Source organism: Ursus arctos, unplaced genomic scaffold (assembly GCF_023065955.2).
Source record: "Ursus arctos isolate Adak ecotype North America unplaced genomic scaffold, UrsArc2.0 scaffold_25, whole genome shotgun sequence".
NCBI lineage: Eukaryota > Metazoa > Chordata > Mammalia > Carnivora > Ursidae > Ursus > Ursus arctos.
This window is the reverse complement of record NW_026622930.1, coordinates 22,661,871-22,681,090: the sequence shown is the minus strand read 5'-3', so window position 1 is coordinate 22,681,090 and position 19,220 is coordinate 22,661,871. Positions and strand designations below refer to the sequence as shown.

Genomic DNA, 19,220 nt, shown 5'->3' with positions numbered 1-19,220 from the left:
AGTAAACGATTTAATTTTTTTTCGAAGGAGATGAATGCTTTTGAGAAAAAAAAATGAGTTTATAAAAACAAAACACTTCTTATTCTCTGTTGGGTTGTCAACCTGAAGAAAACAACCAGAACCTGAAATTGCTTTAGACAGAAAATGAGATGCTTCTTTCCTATTTCTCTGTCACCCTCCTTAGTCTATACTCCCACTCCCCTACTCACCCCTGCTTTTATTTGCCTAATCGACTCTCTCGGGGGAGGAAGACTGATAAAATACACGGTGCCCTAAGCTTAGTAAAATGTTTGTCTAGCTCAGCCGGCCTAACCTGGGGTGCTGGTGGAAATGAAGGTAAGTTTTCTCTTTTTAAATATTTTTGGTGTTCTTTCAACCTAACGCAGTCATTTCCAGTATTTATTTATCATGCCATTTAGACGTCTAATCACATGCCTTTTGCTCTACCTTCCTGCGGGAATGGATTTCATATTTTTTTATGCATTGTAGAAATTTTGATTCATGTGAAACATTGTTCGGAGGGAAATCAAGGTATGGTTTCTTTCTCTCTCCTGCACAAATAGAAAGGTGTTCAGGTAAAGCAAAGTGATTATGGTATAGATAGTGTGTCCTTAATCCCTGCCCCTCTGCCCCCAAGCAAAGTAAGTTTCCAGTCTTACCCTCCCACTTCTGGAGATAATACTTTGTGGCAGATGGAAGGACTTTCTACTCCCTGTGTATGAGCAAAACCGTCTGGTTTAGTTGGTTTGGGCAGGTTTTTGGAAATTTATTGACAAACTAATGCATAACGGGGCGTCTTAGAGTTGTGCTGGTTATGTTGCTCCTGGAGGGGATAACAAATTCATGTACTGTGAAGAGTGTACCAAAAAGCAACAACAAAAAATAAAAAGGAATCAACTAAATAGGCTCAAAATCATCAAGATCCAAAGTCTACCTCGTGAAGGTGTGTGCCTTTAGTGATACCCAAATACGGATTTTTTCCCCACGCACTCCTATTACCTGTACCCCAGAGGGAACAGTCTCCTAATGTCTGAGTGTCATCTTCCTCCAAGCAGTCAGCAATGATTTCTCTCTCAATGCTTTCCCCCTAACTTTTCACTTTGATTTTACTCTTAGTTCTGGCTTCTTAAAGAAATAGGCCTTCCACAGGGTTATCGTAGGATAGGTCAAGAAGATAATCTTGTATTTTTCATCCGTGATGCCTCATTCTTTTTCCACGTTCGTTAGAGAATTAGATCATCTTTGGTGAGACAAGTCTTAACTAAGAGATGATATACTAAGTGAGTTTGCAGTGAGACTAGGTCAAGAGGGGGAATTTCGGTGGTATCGCCCAAAGGATTCATTAAAGGCTCTTTTTCCTATGATAGTAAACAATTGAGCATTCACTTCTACAGACCTCTGCGTCCCGGAAATCTTCAACTGTGATTTTGCTTCTTTACTCGGGTCATGGAGGTCGTTACTTGGGAAACTCAACTATGGGGTGTCAGATAAGTTATTAGTTTCCTGTATTTAGATCAAACAGTGATGATCTAAGCAGCCTAAAAGGAATCAAATGTTGATTTCTTTTTGTGTGTGTGATCAATATTTACTACTTAAACTGTAAAAGGAAGCATGCCTCTAATACGTACATCCAATATGTACCTAATCACAGAACACATTTCTCCCAGCTACAAAAAAGAAAAAGGACAATGGAGGAAAATTAATGGCTTTGAGGGTATTAAAAAAAATTTTTTTAAATTAAATTCCCATCAGTTCCATTTTAAATTCCAACTTAAAAAAAAAAAAAGTTTCTCCTCCTTGTCTAATCCTTACCGTCACATTCATTGTTTTACTGATGTTGCTTCACTGGCTTTGTGCTTGAATCAGCCAGGGAAGTCTTCCCTAGACGAAATCTCCCTTCTTTGAAAATGTAACGGTTTGTATGTTTTAACTTTCGCCTCGTATCTACATCTTGTATTACTTATCGACCCTGTTTTAGGCTTAGGCTACAAATTAGATTTGTTCTTGCCCTCTGTTTGCCTACATTTCCAGCTGAGTTTAAACATCACTTTCTCTCTGGTAGGGATGCATTGACCTTTTGGCTTGATTAAAGATAAATGCCATTGACTCTCCACTTCTGGAAGCTGAGACTTTTTTGGAAGCTCACTGGGATTTCTGTATTTATTGTTTGAAAATGAATATGAATAATATTCATTTCCCTACCATTTTAATGAGATGGGTATGGATTTTTTTTCCCCCTCTCCTGGCAGAGTCATGAGAATTATTGGGGCTGGAGGCAGCAACTGTAGCCAAGCGGTAGGGCACGAGGGATTTCGGGTCTTTTTCCACACATTTGGTCGTAGACCATCACATCCTAAAGTTTTAGAGTCAAAAGGACAGTTATATATTTTTGTTTGATTTTGACACAAGAAAATTCCAAGTACCTGCAAAATGTCCGCTTATTTAAAACACACTGGGTTGAGTGCAAAGCTCGTTTTTACACCAATGACCGGTATGACACTATGGTGGCCATATCGCTAACTGTGACCGTGTTGGTGTTAGTATTTCTCCCTCTCATTTTGTCCCCAATCGTTAAAATTAAGTGATGCATAAACATTGCCTAAAGAGCAGATGCCGCCTATCAGTGTGTAACTAGCCTGTCTTTGTCACAGTGCTGCCTCCATAGCCAGTGTTTTCTACGTCTTTCTCTACTTTCCTCTCTCTTATTGAAGCATTTGCATGTAGAATAAAGAGGATAAGAACACACACACACAAAAACAAAGGCAGATTTGTTTCTTCTGAGAACATCTGTTCTTGCTCCGAAGCACCCGCGTCATGTGGCCCATTTTCTCTCCATGCCTGCGCGGTTTGCTGTTGTAAAGGCGACCGTTACATCCATCTTAGACCTGAATTTAATGAGATAATGAACAATGCTATCTACTGAGGGGAGATGTAGGAAAGATTCTATCATAATGTATATGCTTTAGATAATATTAAGACAGGCATACTCACACAGAACAGCTAAAATTGAATATAAAATGGTTTATCATCAATTTTTTTTTTTTTTTGCTCCTAAGGGTCATTGATCTCATGACGTCATACCCAATTTTGGGTCCATTTGGGCCACTTTAAGTTTCTTTATTGATTTCTCAGGATTCTTGTGAATTTGCTGCACTTGAGATCTAGGTACATTCTGAAAAAAAAATAAATACAAATGACCCGTTGGATACATTGTATTTAAAAGAGACCTTTTTACTTTGAAAATCTTTATGTTTCAAGAAGAAAATTTTCCCAAATGTGAACTGCTATCATTATCCTTTTTAAAAAAGATGTATTTATGTATTTTAGAGAGAGAGAGTGAGTCAGGGCAGACACAGAGGGAGAGAGAAAATCCTGAAACTTTGCTGAGTGACCTGAGCCAAAATCAAGAGTTGGCTGCTAAGCTGACTGAGCCACCCAGGCACCCCATCATTACTCTTATAACGAGCATTCAGTAGCAACACTAATAACTCAGAATTAAAGGGTACAGTTTAAAATTACCTAGTTTAAAAAAATATTTACCCAAGTGATGCTGTTTTTTAAATTTTCTTCCCTTAATGTATTCAATACTGTTTTGGAATCTTGGAGGGGAGGAGGTGGAGTGGCCAGTGAAAACTATATAATAGAGCTTTCAAAATTAGTTAGATAAAAATGTATTGACCTTAGTTGATGGTTTCCAAAGAAATAAATACCTACGTAGACATCAGTTGTTCGGTGAGGGCTCATTAAAGCACCTACTGTGTTCCTATATGTTGGATCCAAGTGTATTCTTAAGTATTTCAGATGCATAATATCATAGGGATATATTGGCCAGTTACATATTTCATCTTTTTTTTCCCCACGTTATTTCGAGAGATAGGCTTTCTACATAGTGACTAATTAATCCAGGAAGACTCACGTGGGATCTTTCTGCATGGGCTCAGCTATCCACGCAGCGAACTTGGTCTAAGTTCTCTGCTTCTATGCAATCTTCTGTGTCTTTTAAATTTACATTTCAGTTCAACGGTGAGCAAAACATGACATTTTTCCCCCATTACTAACCAAATTCTTTTAATGCCTCAGTGTTTATCTTGCCAGCTTCTGCCCCTAAATACAGTAATTCCTCATTGACCCTGATTTTCTTAGGGTACATCTGAACAGCCTCTTGAGCACGGTGATCATGGATCTTTTGAGACAACTTGGTTTACTCCTTCATCTGGTAGCACTTTTTACTGAACATTCTTTTGACCTAAAAGGGCTCAATTTTGGCATTTTACATTTTTTCATTTTTTAGATCTTTAGAGCTTTTTGGAGGATGATGAACAATGAGATAAGTCTGGGGCCCCTCACATTCCCTTCAGGAGCATTACTTATGGGGTTTAGACCTCAACATTATTATTGTGGTGATTACTGTTGTGATTTCTATGGGTGCTGAAGTCTGGTAGGACCATGGGTTTATGGCAATATCAAGTTAAAAGTATATATTACAGAAACTCTTTTCTCATCCAATTGATGGATGCTCTCCAAAAGCCAGACTGGTGTATTATGCCTACGTGACCAAATGATTCTAAAAATGAATGATGAATTTCCTATATCTTCAAGAAATTCATCTGAAATCTAAGATTTTGAGAAACAAAATGACGGCTGACTGCTGTTGCTTATAAATGTTCATTTACTGCCCTTGGCATTTTAGAACTTTCTGTAGACAAGGAGGGCACTTATTTCTTTCACTGCTTTGCCAATGTCCATATGAGTTGAGACTTTTGCATTTGGGGACAATCGTGGAACACTTGTTGGGGCAGTGAAACTGGGATGGGCTTTGGTGGTGGGGCACACATATGATTCCTCGAATGCTACTGGGTCCTGTGCACCAGTGTGGCTTTGACATTTCTGATATCATGATCACTGCTTTCAGAATTGATTCTAACTTCGGCACTTATCATCGTCCTTAGGCAAAGGACCTGAGACCCTGTACGCGGGGCAGAAGCTCAATGACAATGAATGGCACACCGTCCGGGTGGTGCGGAGAGGAAAAAGCCTTAAGTTAACCGTGGATGATGATGTGGCTGAGGGTGAGTACAGCTCTACGTAGGGAAATTTGTCTCTCTCTGCTCTCATCGTCTTCTTCGTCATTCAGCGAGCAAAGGGTTTTTTGAAACAAGTTTTATTTTGCTTAACAGAAGTCATGTGACATGTTCTCGTTGACAAGCTCAGGTAAGGCTAAGAAGGTCTTCCTCTGTATTTTCATAATCCCTTTTCATTGATCTGTATTATAGAACTTACCCATTACTGTCATCGTATGTTGATGGGCCTCTCTCCTTAGGCATAGAATATGTGTCTGGAGAATAGATGTAGAGTTCGGTAGCTCCTTTATTATTCATTTATTCAAAAATCACTTATCAATCATTTTCCCAATGGCCAGTTTCTTCTCTCAATCAATGACTCACTCTCTAGGGGAGGAAGATGGGTAAACCAGAAATTCAGAGCATTACAGGTAAAAGTAAGTACTAAGATCACTACAGGCCACTTAGAAGGGGCTGAATAATTATTCATTTATGTAGTCATTTATTTAATTGTTATTAATTGAGTACCTACCCTATACTGAGCACTGCTTTAGAAGGCACTGAGCATAGGGAGGTGAACAAATAAGCAAGTCCTTGGCTTGGTAGAATTCACATTCTAGGAGGACAGTGGATAAATGAACGAATCCATCCATATGGAAAGGAACATTCAAAGCTTCACATAAGCCGTAGGTAGTTCTTGAGAGCGTCTTACGTATCAGCCCTGTGCTAAGGATGTAGAAGATACGAAGGAAGCAGGAGAGATTATCTGTTTCCTCAAAGAATGAGCCAGTCTAGTCGATTAGATAGGACCCAGGCATTTGAAAATAAGATGAAAATGGATGTAATGAGATTCTAGCATGGGTGGATAAGATTGTCATTGTCAGTCAGAAGAGAAAATTTTCATTTTGGGTTGGAGAAACCAGGAGTGGCTTATGAAGGTAGCTTTTTGGCCAAAATTTGATGGGTAATTGATGAGGTGTAAAGTAGAAGAGAGAGGGCACCTTCCATGTCATCTCCAAATAAGTCTGTACTCTCTAACATTCCAGAGCAGTGCATTTCTGTTATGCAGAACTCTTGTCCCTATGGGAGAAGAAAATTTGAGGGGCAATACCGACTATTCTGTAGAGCGCTGTTGATGTCAGGAGATCTGGGCCCTGACGTGAATTCTCTGCCGGATGTTGGAAAAGTCACTTACCATGTCTGGTCCTTGTCAGTTGACGTCAGTGGCGTAAACTCTCTCTAGATTCTTCTGTGAACAGGACAGTCAAATTAGAGTCAGGATCCCTGGGATTTAATACAGTCATTGTAACTAAAATACTTTTTGCCATTGGGACAGATATGATAAACCTTTTTCCTCATTTCCTCATGTTTAAACCTGAAATTCTATACTGCTAAGGCTCTCTCCAAGCTTTAAGGTTCTGCAATTTGGGGTCCTATAATTTAATTTTATATTCATGAGCCTGAACTTCTATCCTTTTGGAGTCTGGAATTATAGTGTTCATGCGTACAGGTAGGAGTGTGTGTGTGTGTGTGTGTGTGTGTGTGTGTGTGTGTAGAGGAGTCTCTGGATAGAGGAAGAACAGGAGGCATACATGCAGTGCCCAGTAGGCCCTAGATACTGGGATAGCCATCTTACATGTATCAGCTTCTTAAATCTGTAATTCCCATTGCCTTGCAGGATAAGTGTTCTTATTGTCATTTACTTAGAGGACATGGCACTTAGAAGGGGCTGTGTAATCACGCTCCAAACCCATGTCTGTGTGATGTCACCAAATCAGGCTACTTGCTGGATTTCACAATCCGTCATAAGAAAATGATTTCTATTACCATCTGGGAAAAATACAATGGGATGCATTAGGGTGATGTGAGGAGTACGTTTTAGTGTAGACGACAACACTCACCCCGCTCCCCTCAAAAATGAAGTCAAACAGAACCATAATAAGTATCCCAAACCCTCCCGTTGTATGTACATAAACACCTTCGTAGTGGGAGGTAAGGTTACTGTTCTGCATGTCTGAAAGGGTAACAGCTTTATGTAACGAACATAAGCAAAGAGCTGTAAAAATGGTTATATGGTTTAGAACCAACAGCCATCCTGAATTAATTATTCAAGAAATTCCCGTGGGCTGTTAATGCAGACAGGAGCCTGCACACATCCCTTACTAGCTCCTCGGGGCTGAGCCCCGCAGCCCAGGGATGCTATTCCTGTGAAGAGCATGAAATGAATGGCAGCCACTAGATGGCGACCTCACCCCGATCTCTCTGCACAGCGGATTGCTTTTATTTTCCCAGGAAATTGCATGCCCTCAAAGCTGTAGCCATAAAGAACTGCAGAACTGAGGGTACAGTAATGTGTATTGCTTCCCTTGGTCATTATTCTTTTGTAGAAACTTTAGAATAAAGGTAATTATAAAGTGTGCTTTCTCTTACCGCTAATAATCAAAAAGCAGGACTACACCATGGAAGGCCCCAGTCATTCAGTAATTTGATATTTGAAATTAATGAAGCTCTTTCATTTTGAACCCTTATCCCCTACTTTACTGCTGATGGAAAAGAGCAGCCATAAGGATAAAGAAATCTAGAAGAAAAGAGCTATTTTGCTTATGAGCTACAACCTTGGATTGCTTCTTACAGTGATAATGGGTTTGGGAATTTTAATTTTAGCTCACAGAAGTCATAAAATCAGGCAATGAAACTAAAATACCACACAGTCCTCAGGTTATTAAGTAGTGTCTTATTGGCTTATTTAGTAATCCCTTTCATGCTGTTTAAGGTCCCCTAGGGTGTCAAATTTTCAGCTGGCTTGTAGAAATGATGCAAAGAATAGGTCACACTCATAAGAAATCAAAAGCAAGGAAAGAAATATTCCTTAGCCTGGTGGTTTTCATTTACTGTAATACAATGTATTCCTGGAAAGGTATTAAGTTCAGTTGACAGTTAATAAAGATTGATGGCCTGATTGATTGAGCTGGATTTCTATTATCAAGAATAAATTAAAAGCGTACTCCACTTGGGTTATGCCCCTCAGCACTGGGATCTAAAGCTGCATGAACCACCCCGTCCACCCAGAGCTTCTTCCTAGTACAGAGATTCAACCCTCTTCTGGCTCTTGTTGACTTCCTTTTCTGTCCCTTACCCTACACAGCACGTACAGGCTGTAAAAAGTCCTTTTCCCAGGAAAATTTGTTCCTCTCGTTAATAAAAAAAACATGATGAGATGGAATTTGGAAATGTTAGGTTAAACAGAATGAAGTGGATTTCTTTGTTGCAAGACTTACTGGGAGCCTTTACTCTGCTAATACACATTGCTAATCACCGATAATTACATGGGAAGTGTTTACCAAGTTTATTTGGCTCCAGAACTTTTATTATTATTATTATTATTATTATTATTATTATTACAACATTTTACAGCATATACTTTTGAAAAATTTTGGTATTGTGGAGAAAAGGGTCTGGGAGTGGTGGAGCTGGAAGATTGTGGGCAAACTATGTGTCCTTTATAAGACTTTATAAGCCTGCATTTTCTTAACTTCCCTCCCCACGTCTGGGAGCCAAGGGAGGTCAAGTTGCCTTCTCTAAGTCTTTCCCGTTATTTCCTTGCTGAGCTTTTAGTGTTAGTCTAGGAACCTCTTATGTAGAAATGGCGATGATCCAAACTCTGACTCCAAAGCAAATGTCCAAATACAACCTCCTTCCTCAGATGTGAGGGTGCTTGCTGTGCTCAGTGCCCTCTGCTAAACGCTACGGGACACTCAGAAGAGGTGAGAAGTAGTTTCCACTTAAAAAGAGATTTGTTCTAGTAAAACAGTGACAAATAATCGAAATGCCGGAAAATTATTAACACATTTCAGAGAAAGGGAAAAAAAAGCAGAATAATGCATTATTCATAGCTAACAATTTAAGCACCGGGCGCCGTTCTAAGGAGTTTTTATGCATTGGTACAGCTGATCCTGAAGACTTCATACCTCTTTCACATTTGGGAAACCGAGGCACAGAAAAGCTACCTAACCCCGGCAGTGCAGCCTCAGAGCCTATGTGCTCATCCAGTAGATGCCTGGTAGGAAGTTCCAGGTGGAACTTGGACAGATTTTCTATAGCTTTATGTTCTCCACAGACCTTATCATTCTGAGAGCCAGTGCGTAAACTGCTGTTGACCATCAGGGACATATGAAGTGAATGTGTGGATAGGAGTCAAGGCAACACGATGTGCTAATATTACATGTGAATTAGATGGAGGGACGGGATGGTGCTTGGCCACTGGGAAGGGGTGTGAACCCATCACAGTGACTTCAGTGTGGACATTGCACCATTTAAATTCTACCCACAATAATGTAAGGAATAAGTCGAGCTTTTTCTCCACCGTGTAGTGTCCAAGATAAGATGTGGGCTTTGGAACTGGACACACCTGTATGCCACTTAGCACCTGTATGAACTCTGATCACATTGCTTAACCTCTCTAAGCTAAGTGTCCTCCCCTCGAATGCAAGATGATGATACCTGTTGACTGTGATAATGGCATTTGGTGGTGATTCTGAAGTGCCTAGCACGGGGCCTGGCACATAAGCAGTATTCAGTAGTCTTGCTCTTTTTTTTTTATCATCTTTCTCCCAAATTACTCCTATTCCCTCTGAAATTCGAAAGCAGCTGTTGTGAAGTTTGCCCCTTGAACCAGAAAGGAGTTTTAGTCTATAGACAGCATTCAGGGGAGATGAGGAAAGATTCCCAGTTACTAATATTGATTAGATGATACACAGGTGTGTGTGTGTATTTATTTATTTGCTTAGTTTGGCACAAGGTTCGAACTTTAAGTGATCTCTTTCATGCCTTCTCCAGGTGCAATAGCATGTTTTTTTGGGGAACCTCCAGCCACAGCCAAGAGAGTTCCTTTAGTACCTGGAGAAGCAGTCCCTTTTCTGATTTGGCCCCATGTTGCCTACCCCCCTCCACCTCCCCCCACCTCCACTTCTCGTTGAGGCGCTGCGACTCATCCTAAAGCCTTAAATCAGTCTGTGTCCATGGGCTGTGCTCTCAAATTCCATTGTTAGTTTCCTTTCTCTTATCCTTCTTCAATCTCTCTTCTCTCTGTCAGCACTGTACATGATTTTCTTGCTTTATGAAATTCATTTTCTAGTGAGCAGAATTTCCTAACTCCTCAACTCTGGAGGCCAATTTATCTATAATTTCTCTAAGAGCTCCCTGTTGACTTTGAAATTGTCTCTTCAGGTTTCTTTTGGAATCCCAGTCTTCAGCAAGGATCACCCCTTACCACTTCTTAGTTCTCATTGCTGGTCTCCTCCTCCCCTCCCCCTCCTTCTCTTCCTCTTCCTCTTCTTCCTCCTTCTCCTCCTACTTTTTTTTAAGATTTTATTTATTTGTCAGAGAGAGAGAGAGAGAGAGAGAGCACACAAGCAGGGGGAGTGGCAGGCAGAGGGAGAAGCAGGCTCCCTGCTGGGAGCCAGCTACAGGGCTCCATCCCAGGACCCTGGGATCATGACCTGAGTGGAAGGCAGATGCCTAACCAACTGAGCCACCCAGGTGTCCCTCTCCTCTTCCTTTTTTAAAATTAGAATTAGCATGGCTCCCAGTGTCATCATGGTTTAGTTGCTGTGTCCCCAAGGAGATTGGCTGTGATTTCCCTTCCCCATTCTTCTCTAGCTCCAGCCTCAGCCCTGTATGAACAGCTATAGGCACATCAACTGTGAATATTTCAGTCACTTCATTGTTCTAGAGCATGTGGGTTTAGGTTATGCTAGTTTTCATTTTCATGACCAGTGCAATTTTCAGTACTAAGTAATTTTATACAGTAGTTCTCCTCGTTATTCAATTGTTAGCAGATTTATGTTACATTTTTATTTTTGTTCTATTACAATTTTATATTTAATTTAACCAACACCATTATTTTGTTTTTGCTTATATTAAGCGAATGATTTGTCGCTAGTTGTCAAAACACCACATAGAAGCTCATAAAACGTAAATCTGATTTTGGTGCTTATAAACAGTTCCCTGAATCAGGTCTGAGTATGCTCCCAAAGAGAAGACATTAATACTGAGCATCCGAAGGTGAGATCTGGTTGAATCTCCCAGGTACTGAAGTTTAACGGACCTGAGAAAATATAATCCCTCTCTCTCTCTCTCTCTCTCTCTCTCTCTCTTTCTTTGTTTTCCCCCTGCTACCTGAGTTCTACACCAATAGAGAAAAAACAAATGCGAGGCTGGTAAAAGTCAAGTATCATGTTGTTAGTGGTAACACTAGTATGGAAAAATGGGGTTAACATCTACTGAATTCCAGAGTTGGAATTGCCCACTTCAATGCTCACTAATTCAGGATTTAGGTGGGCATTGCCACTGAAGCAAGGCTTGCTCCTCTGACACCCGTGCTGGGGCTTGTGTGGGGTACACTGGGGGTGTCTTGCGGACAGCTTGCTCCCCTAGGGAGAAACAGGGAATGCCAGGGGCTGAGCTATGGAAATACAGTTTCTCTGTAGAGTTTCTTTAGCCTTCCAGATTGTGTCACTCCTTTTCCTCTGGAAAGCTGTAACAGAGGGAGTAGAGAGAGGCTACGAGTGTCTTGCTAGTGGAGTTTCTTCAGTGTGGATGGAGACAACAGGAGAGGGCCAGAGGAGGGATTCTCCCTGTCCTTTCTTCAGCACTTGGGCATCAAGACACGGTTTGTTAAATTGTAATGATGTGCCCATGCAAATGTTGGGGGAGCCACGTTCTACTCTGACCATGCTATTGCGTTTTCCTTGACTTTGTTATTGAAATTTCCATCCTCTTGTATTTATTTCAAGCCCCCTTCAGGACCCCCTGCCCCAGTCATTCACTTCTAGGTAAGCCGGGTAATGAAAGGTCTACTGGTTCATTTGTAGCAGCTGGAGATCCTTTAGTTGCAAATATCAGACACCCGCCTTAAATGCTTGAAGCGCAGAAGGGAATCTACTGCCCTCTAGTTTTTAAGTCTGGCTTTCGCTGCTGAATACAGACCTTCGAACGGCACCATCCTAGAGAAACTGTTTCTCTCCATTTTGTGGTTGGCTTCCGGGTGGGCTGTCTCCTCAGGCAGGCCCAATCTCTCTGGTTATCACATGGTTTCCAGCAGCTCTGAGCTTGCTTCTTACCCCTTCAATAAGCCTTGTTTACAAAGAATGCCTCTCTCACAGGTGTTCTAGCAAAAGCCCCAGAGCTTATGTTACTCCAGCTTATGTTACTGTTGATCCCTTGGTTCTAAGGGGGGGGGGGTCCCTAGACCCACTACTCAAGCATCACCTTGGAATTTATTAGAAATCCCATGTTCTCAGGCCACACCCCAGACTTTGGAATGATAAACTCTGAGAGCAGGCTGCGGGGAGCGGTGTATTAAGAAGCCCTCCACGTGATTCAGAGGCATGCTAAAGTCTGCAGACCACCTTGTTAGTCCATAGACCTACGGCTGGGGGGATAAAATCATGTTGAGTGGTCCAGCCTGGGTAGGCTGATTACTTCAAGAGCCGGGTTATGGTCAGCTTCGTCCAGCCCAGATGGTTTTAAGGTAAAGTAGAGAAATTTCCAAAGGGAAATTAGCGGTGTTACCAGAAAAAAGCAACAGTTGCTGGTCAGAAAAAAATTAACACATGTTCTACAATAGAATCTTTCCACAAGTACTAGGTGGTGAATTATTACATCAAGAAGTATTTGGTAGTGAATGCCTCATGCTTGTTTGTTGGTATCTTTACAAGGCTTGGCACAATCAAGACTTTTTTTTCTTATAGTATGCATTCATACCCAATTAATCCTGAAGGGAGAAACACGAATCATTTTGTCCTTTAACTTGAATTATCGATGATCTCATATTTTCTTTTATATCATGGGACATTCTGAGCAGCTTCATGAGAGCACGGGCCTCAGGGCATATCACTCAGCCTTGGCCACGAATCCACCCTCTGACTGAGGTCACCTCAGCTGTCTACTATACTGGGCATTTTTTTTCTGGAACTGAATATTTCGTGTGGAAACCTAAAAGATACAGTAAGGATGCTGTGACAAAAACGCGATAACTTGTGCGTATCTCCTCTGTCACGTTCATAGGTACCATGGTGGGGGACCATACCCGCTTGGAATTCCACAATATCGAGACCGGAATCATGACGGAGAAACGTTACATCTCTGTTGTCCCATCCAGTTTCATTGGCCACTTGCAGAGCCTCATGTTCAATGGCCTGCTCTACATTGACCTGTGCAAAAATGGCGACATTGATTACTGCGAACTGAAGGCTCGTTTTGGACTGAGGAACATTATCGCCGACCCCGTCACCTTCAAGACCAAGAGCAGCTACCTGAGTCTGGCCACCCTCCAGGCCTACACCTCCATGCACCTCTTCTTCCAGTTCAAGACCACCTCAGCGGATGGCTTCATTCTCTTCAACAGTGGTGATGGCAATGACTTCATCGCAGTTGAACTGGTCAAGGGGTAAGTGGAAGAGCTCACATCGTTTATACCAGGTCTCTCAGCTCAAGCCCAACATAAAATGTGGACGTGAAAAAAAAAGTTTCCATTCTGCTCCCCACCCTCTATTCCTGATACCTGCTCTCCTCCTCATTGATTAAAAACAACCTGTATAATGGTTAGGGCTGAAAGGAAGAGAAATTCATTAGTCTATTTAAACATCTTCCGCTAACTCCATACTATCAGACTTTTTACCATGAAATACAGTCCTGTAAACCTATAGGAAAGAAGGTCATTTTTGCAAAAGGGGGATAGAGTGTATGTCCTGTATACAGTGCTCTGGGGCAGTGTTCTCGACAACCCCTAAATCTGTAGGAAGAAATGAAATATAGTGTTTTCAGCACTTTCATTAGCCCATTTATGTGCAGTTTTAAACGCTGTTCTTTCTGCAAGATATTTTACTACCATGTGTTGGAAAATAGTCAAAAAAAGAAAAAAAAGAATAAAACCCAGAAAACAGATCCACAATCAACTGAGTTTAAGTGTCGCCCTCTAGTGTTTGGGGATGTACCACCCGTACTACTTTGTGACTGGGTTTTTGGATCATGGTAAAGAAGTGACCCTTGTAGGTGTGGAATTAAAGTGAAGTCTGACAGAACAGGCTATGGCTCTTAGAATCCCAGATCATGCCTTCATTATTCCTGCATGTTGCCAGGTTAGCGTGAGGGCTGTGAAGCCCTCAGGGCCGGTTACATGCACGTTGCCATTAAACCACTCGAGGGAATCTCCACTCACGGGGTTGTTGTTGCTCACAGGTACATACACTACGTGTTTGACCTTGGGAATGGTCCCAACGTGATCAAAGGCAACAGTGACCGGCCCCTGAATGACAACCAGTGGCACAACGTCGTCATCACCCGGGACAACAGTAACACCCACAGCTTGAAAGTGGACACTAAAGTGGTCACTCAGGTTATCAATGGGGCCAAAAATCTGGATTTGAAAGGTAAACCTTGTACAGAAGTTTATCCTTTTTAGAGCATTTTTATTTTTTTTATTTATTGATTTGAAAGAGAATGCATGAGTGGGGAGGGGGCCTGAGGGAGAGAATCTCAAGCAGACCCCTGATGAGTGCAGAGTCAGACACCACGCTCGATCTCACGACCTTGAGATCATGACCCTGAGATCATGAACTGAGCCGAAACCAAGAATCGGACGTTTAACCGACGGAGTCACCCAGGCACCTTTAGAGCATTTCTTATCATCGAAGCTGTTTGCAGAGGCAAACTACAGGTTAGGGTTCCATGCATTTTGAGACATTATGCATACCTATTTTAACCACATCGAATGATATCAAAATGCAGTTTTTACTTAAACCACTCCTCAAGGGATGGTTCATTTTCTCTGTAAACCTCAGGCATGCGGGGGCTGAGTGTGAGGTGGTAAAAGTCAGAACGTGGAGCTGTCCTAATACAGAGGACGTGGTATAGGTTTTGGGATCTCAGCTGAATATCTTACTGCCTGGGTGACTTTGGTAAAATTTCTTAGCCTCGTTCAGCTTCTCTATACTTTTTTGCAAAATGAGGATAATAATTGTTACTACCTTTATGGGCTGTTATGAGTTTTGATGGGCTAATGTCTATAAAATCCTCCACATATTATTGGTAAGAAGCACATAAAACGCACTGGGTAAATGGTGGTTTTGTTGGAAATCTTGTTAATATTTACTTCATCATAAAATGGGAACAATACCTGCCTCATGGACTGAATATGGTGATCAAAATTTGTGAGATGCCATGTAGAAAATGAATGACGTAAGCAATGTTAGTGTCTTCCTTCTGCACTGTAGAGACTCTGGTACGCAGTTGTTGACGCCTTTCCCGCCCCGTCCCCCCAGCTCTATTACCATTGCCTATGAAATCGTCTAGTGTGCGTTGACTCTAGCTGAGTCTCGTCTCCCTACCCTTTACTCAGCTGCTCTTGCTACTCGCTTTCCTTCCCAGGTGACCTCTACATGGCGGGTCTGGCCCAAGGCATGTACAGCAACCTTCCAAAGCTGGTGGCTTCCCGGGATGGCTTTCAGGGCTGTCTGGCATCAGTGGATTTGAACGGGCGCCTGCCAGACCTCATCAATGATGCCCTGCATCGGAGCGGACAGATCGAGCGTGGCTGTGAAGGTACAGCTTTTCCTCTTTTTAAGCCACAGCCTGGACGCAAGCACCAGCCTCTCTGCTGCCTCTGCCAGTGCCTCGTTACTGTTTCCCAGTCCTCTCTCCTTCCCATTTGCCATCTGACATTGCATCATCAGTGGGGTCCTCCTGTCCCTGGCTCAGTATGTCAAGACATGGGCCACAGATTCTGGGAATGTATGCTGGCAGATGTCTTCCCAGTGTCACGTACTTGCCAGTAGAGGACCTTCCCCGGCATTGACATCAGACTCTTCCTGACTTGTACCTTTGCTTCCAGCATGGCTGAAAGGGCAGTAGGAGTTTTTATTTCTATTTTTATACATTGGGAGGTATACCAGAGACTTTTATATGGGTGTCACTATTAATGAAATGTTTGTAGTAACTACTGCTTCTTTTAACGCAAACTCAGCAGGAGGTAGGGAAATGATGTCAGAATGGCACGATGAGGGAAGGGAACTGACATTTATTGAGTACTTAGGAGATATCAGGCATTCTTAGGCAGTTCGTTAGTGTGATGTCATGGAATAGCATGGGTGTTGATGGTAGAAAGACCTGGGTTTAGATCCAGGTAGTAACTCTTGTTCACTGTGTGACATTTGGCAAGTTACTTAACCTCTCTGAGCTCTATCCTCCTCAACTGCAAAGTGGGGCAATGAAACTTGCCTTGGAAGGTAAGCTATGTAAATTGGAGCTATATGTAAAATGCCTGGTACGGACGTAGTAGGTACTCAATAAACAGTAAGATTATCCTTTACAAATATCTCGCGAGAGACATCTAGGAACATTGCATGCCCATCGGCGCGACACAGCAAGTCATGCTCAGCCTATTGCTGTAGATGACCTACTGTCTCTTAAGATATTAACTGAATTTTACAGGTCTTCTTGAGTCCAGGTCTTTACAACAGAAACAATCTAGTGTAACCAGCAGAGGGCAGCAGTGAACAGTTTTCAGGCTTTCCCAGGGGCCCTGAGTAGGCCAAAAAGGTGACCCTTACCTAACTTGAAAGTCAAAGGTGTCTGACCAGTCAGCAGGGTGTATGTATTCTTCCGTCTGGTTGAGCCTCATGGTCCTGTGTGTGCAGCGTACATGTGTTTTTTTTCTCATTGATTTACCGCATCAAACGCATTCACTCATCTCCCAAGTTTTTAACTTCATGTATTGCTCCTGTTCTTAACTAGCTTTCACCTGGGTTCACGTGCCACATTTTTATAAAGGCTTCCCATCCGCTTCACATGCTGATGTGCAGTGCGGAAGTCATTTCCCTTTGCCTAAGAGTCAGCTTCCCACGTGGACTAGTATGACCCGTTGTTCCCATAACCCTCTCCAGTTTGCCTTTAGCCAGGAATATTTCTTATATCCAGTGGGCCAAACATGGTCTGTGTACGTGGGAGGCGGGGATCACCAGGCGCTCTAAGTAGCCGCTTTGCTTTCTTCTCCTGAAAATGCACAATGTCATTCAAATCAAGGATTTTTGTCTCCTCGGCTTGCTCTTACTTCTTTCAGGCATTAAGGGCAATGCTGAGATAAATGTAACATTTGGGAATTAAATAGAATATCTCTGTTTCAAAGATTGTGGAATGACAGAAATTCCAGTTATCCTTCAATAATTAATCAGATTGAGTTAAAACATAAAAGCACACATTAAAAAGCATAAAAACTACTCTTCAGATGTTAAATATTCTTGTCATGCAATCCGTTCTTTAGATTTACAAGTTAACAGGAATCATCCATTTAACTCTATAGCAATGTTGCTTGATAGAGATATAATGTGAGTCACATATGTAATTTTAAATTTCCTAGTATACTAGCTGCATGTGAAAAAGATAGAGTAACAGGTAAAGTTAATTTTAATTTTACATTTCACTTAACCCAGTATATCCAACATATTATCATTTCAGCATGCACTGATATAAAATTATTTATAAAACCTTTCACATTCTTTTTTTTCCACATGAAGCCTTCAGAACCGAGTGTGTATTTTATACTTGCATCACACTGCAATTCAGACTACATACCTTTCCCGTGCTCAGTAGCTACATGTGTCCGTGGCCTACTGTATCAGAAGCAGACTTCTGCAGGGTATTAAAAGTTGGGGTGTAAGGAGATAGAACTGTTGTATTGGACTAAAAGGCAGTCTAAACTAACTTTTGAAGGGTAGATTAAAAGGTAGAATATAAAGGGTGGGGAGGATGGAGTCCACTTAAGAGAACTTGAAGAGAAGCAGTGAGAGCATTAGCACAAGGAAATTACCCATCAAATTGGGGAAAATGGTCCCATCCCTACCACCATCTCTGTGTGCAGCTTGGCATGACTCATCACATGCATTATAGTGGGGTCCGACCTTCCTCTGAGTCTGGGTGATTGTTCAGCACCGGATATTGTGACTTGATGCTTCTACCAGCCGAATCTATGGCGAGTCCCATGAGCCTAATAACCCTGCACTCTATTGCCATGGAGATAATTGCGATGATTACCCACGGAGCATTATGACCGCCCCACTGGGTGGGATGAAGTGGAGGATGAGTGAGGAGGGAAGAAGGTCCTTGTTTATTGTACACAGATGACTTGGATAATTAGCCTAAGTGGCCAGGAAAAATGGCCCAAAAGTGGGTTAAGGCATAAATTACTGTCATTGGAAGTTTACACCATGTGAGTAAGCCCTTATAAGAGATCCCAGGAGCCTTTTAGGGCAGTGTGGAAATGAAACTGAAGTAGATGGCGAGGAGGGAAACGAGGAGCACAGAGCCTTAGAGAGACTGCAAACAGGTGTCCTTCTCATTCTGAATCTCTGTACGTAGACTGGAACCCTCAAGAAGGCCTTTGAGTAATGTTCGGGATGGAAATCCCAGGAAATGGAATACATTTCCTGATTTATCATTTCTATATATAGAATAATGAATATGTAGGGGACGAGGATTTGTTACTAAAAACTAAGAACTGCATCCCTTTGAGATGGCAAATGTGTTCTAGCCTCACTCTCTGGGGTACACAGGCCAGGATGTATCATATGTTCTTGTCAAAGTCATTGATGGTGATATTTCAAGATCTCTAAGTAGTAAATTTACTACTTTCCCACTCATATCTAGGTGCAAAGAGTCCAAAATTATTTTTTAAATGTATTAATCTACGACTCTGTCCCCCAATTGTTTATACTAAGAAAGAAGAAAAAGATCTCAAAACAGGTTTTAATTTTTATGCGGAGTATAGTACTTCAGAAATCAAGCACAATTTCTGGACAAGCTAGCCAATATCTAGCTGTGACTTGCAGCCCCTCGGTTTGGGCTAGGACTTTTGAAATGATGTCTGGTTTTATTCTCAGAGGGTAAATATCTCTTTCTATCTTGAGGCCAGCGTTGCTGCAGAGACCAAGGCATGGGTTGGCTGGAAACACGATTCCACCATTCCAGATGGTAAACATCTGAGAGAAACACACGTGCTTCATTTCGAGCCTGGCATGAATAAATGAAAAGGACATCGGTTTGGTGCCTTTTTGCTCGCAGCCATTTGGGTTTGGCTCTCTTCTTACCGATCAGTCCCATTGAGCT

General features: G+C 41.9%; 1 protein-coding gene across 12 annotated transcripts in view; it reads left to right on the top strand.

Annotated features, from left to right (window-relative positions):
• The window catches only part of NRXN3 (neurexin 3), a 1,447,961-nt gene that overhangs the window by 645,504 nt on the left and 783,237 nt on the right, over positions 1-19,220 (top strand). For all 12 annotated transcript variants that reach the window (XM_057318701.1, XM_057318699.1, XM_057318700.1 and 9 more), the window contains 4 exons: positions 4,950-5,069; positions 13,128-13,509; positions 14,301-14,491; positions 15,489-15,662. In XM_057318701.1, the coding sequence (XP_057174684.1) occupies positions 4,950-5,069; positions 13,128-13,509; positions 14,301-14,491; positions 15,489-15,662 (867 nt within the window). The remainder of the gene's footprint in view (positions 1-4,949; positions 5,070-13,127; positions 13,510-14,300; positions 14,492-15,488; positions 15,663-19,220) is intronic.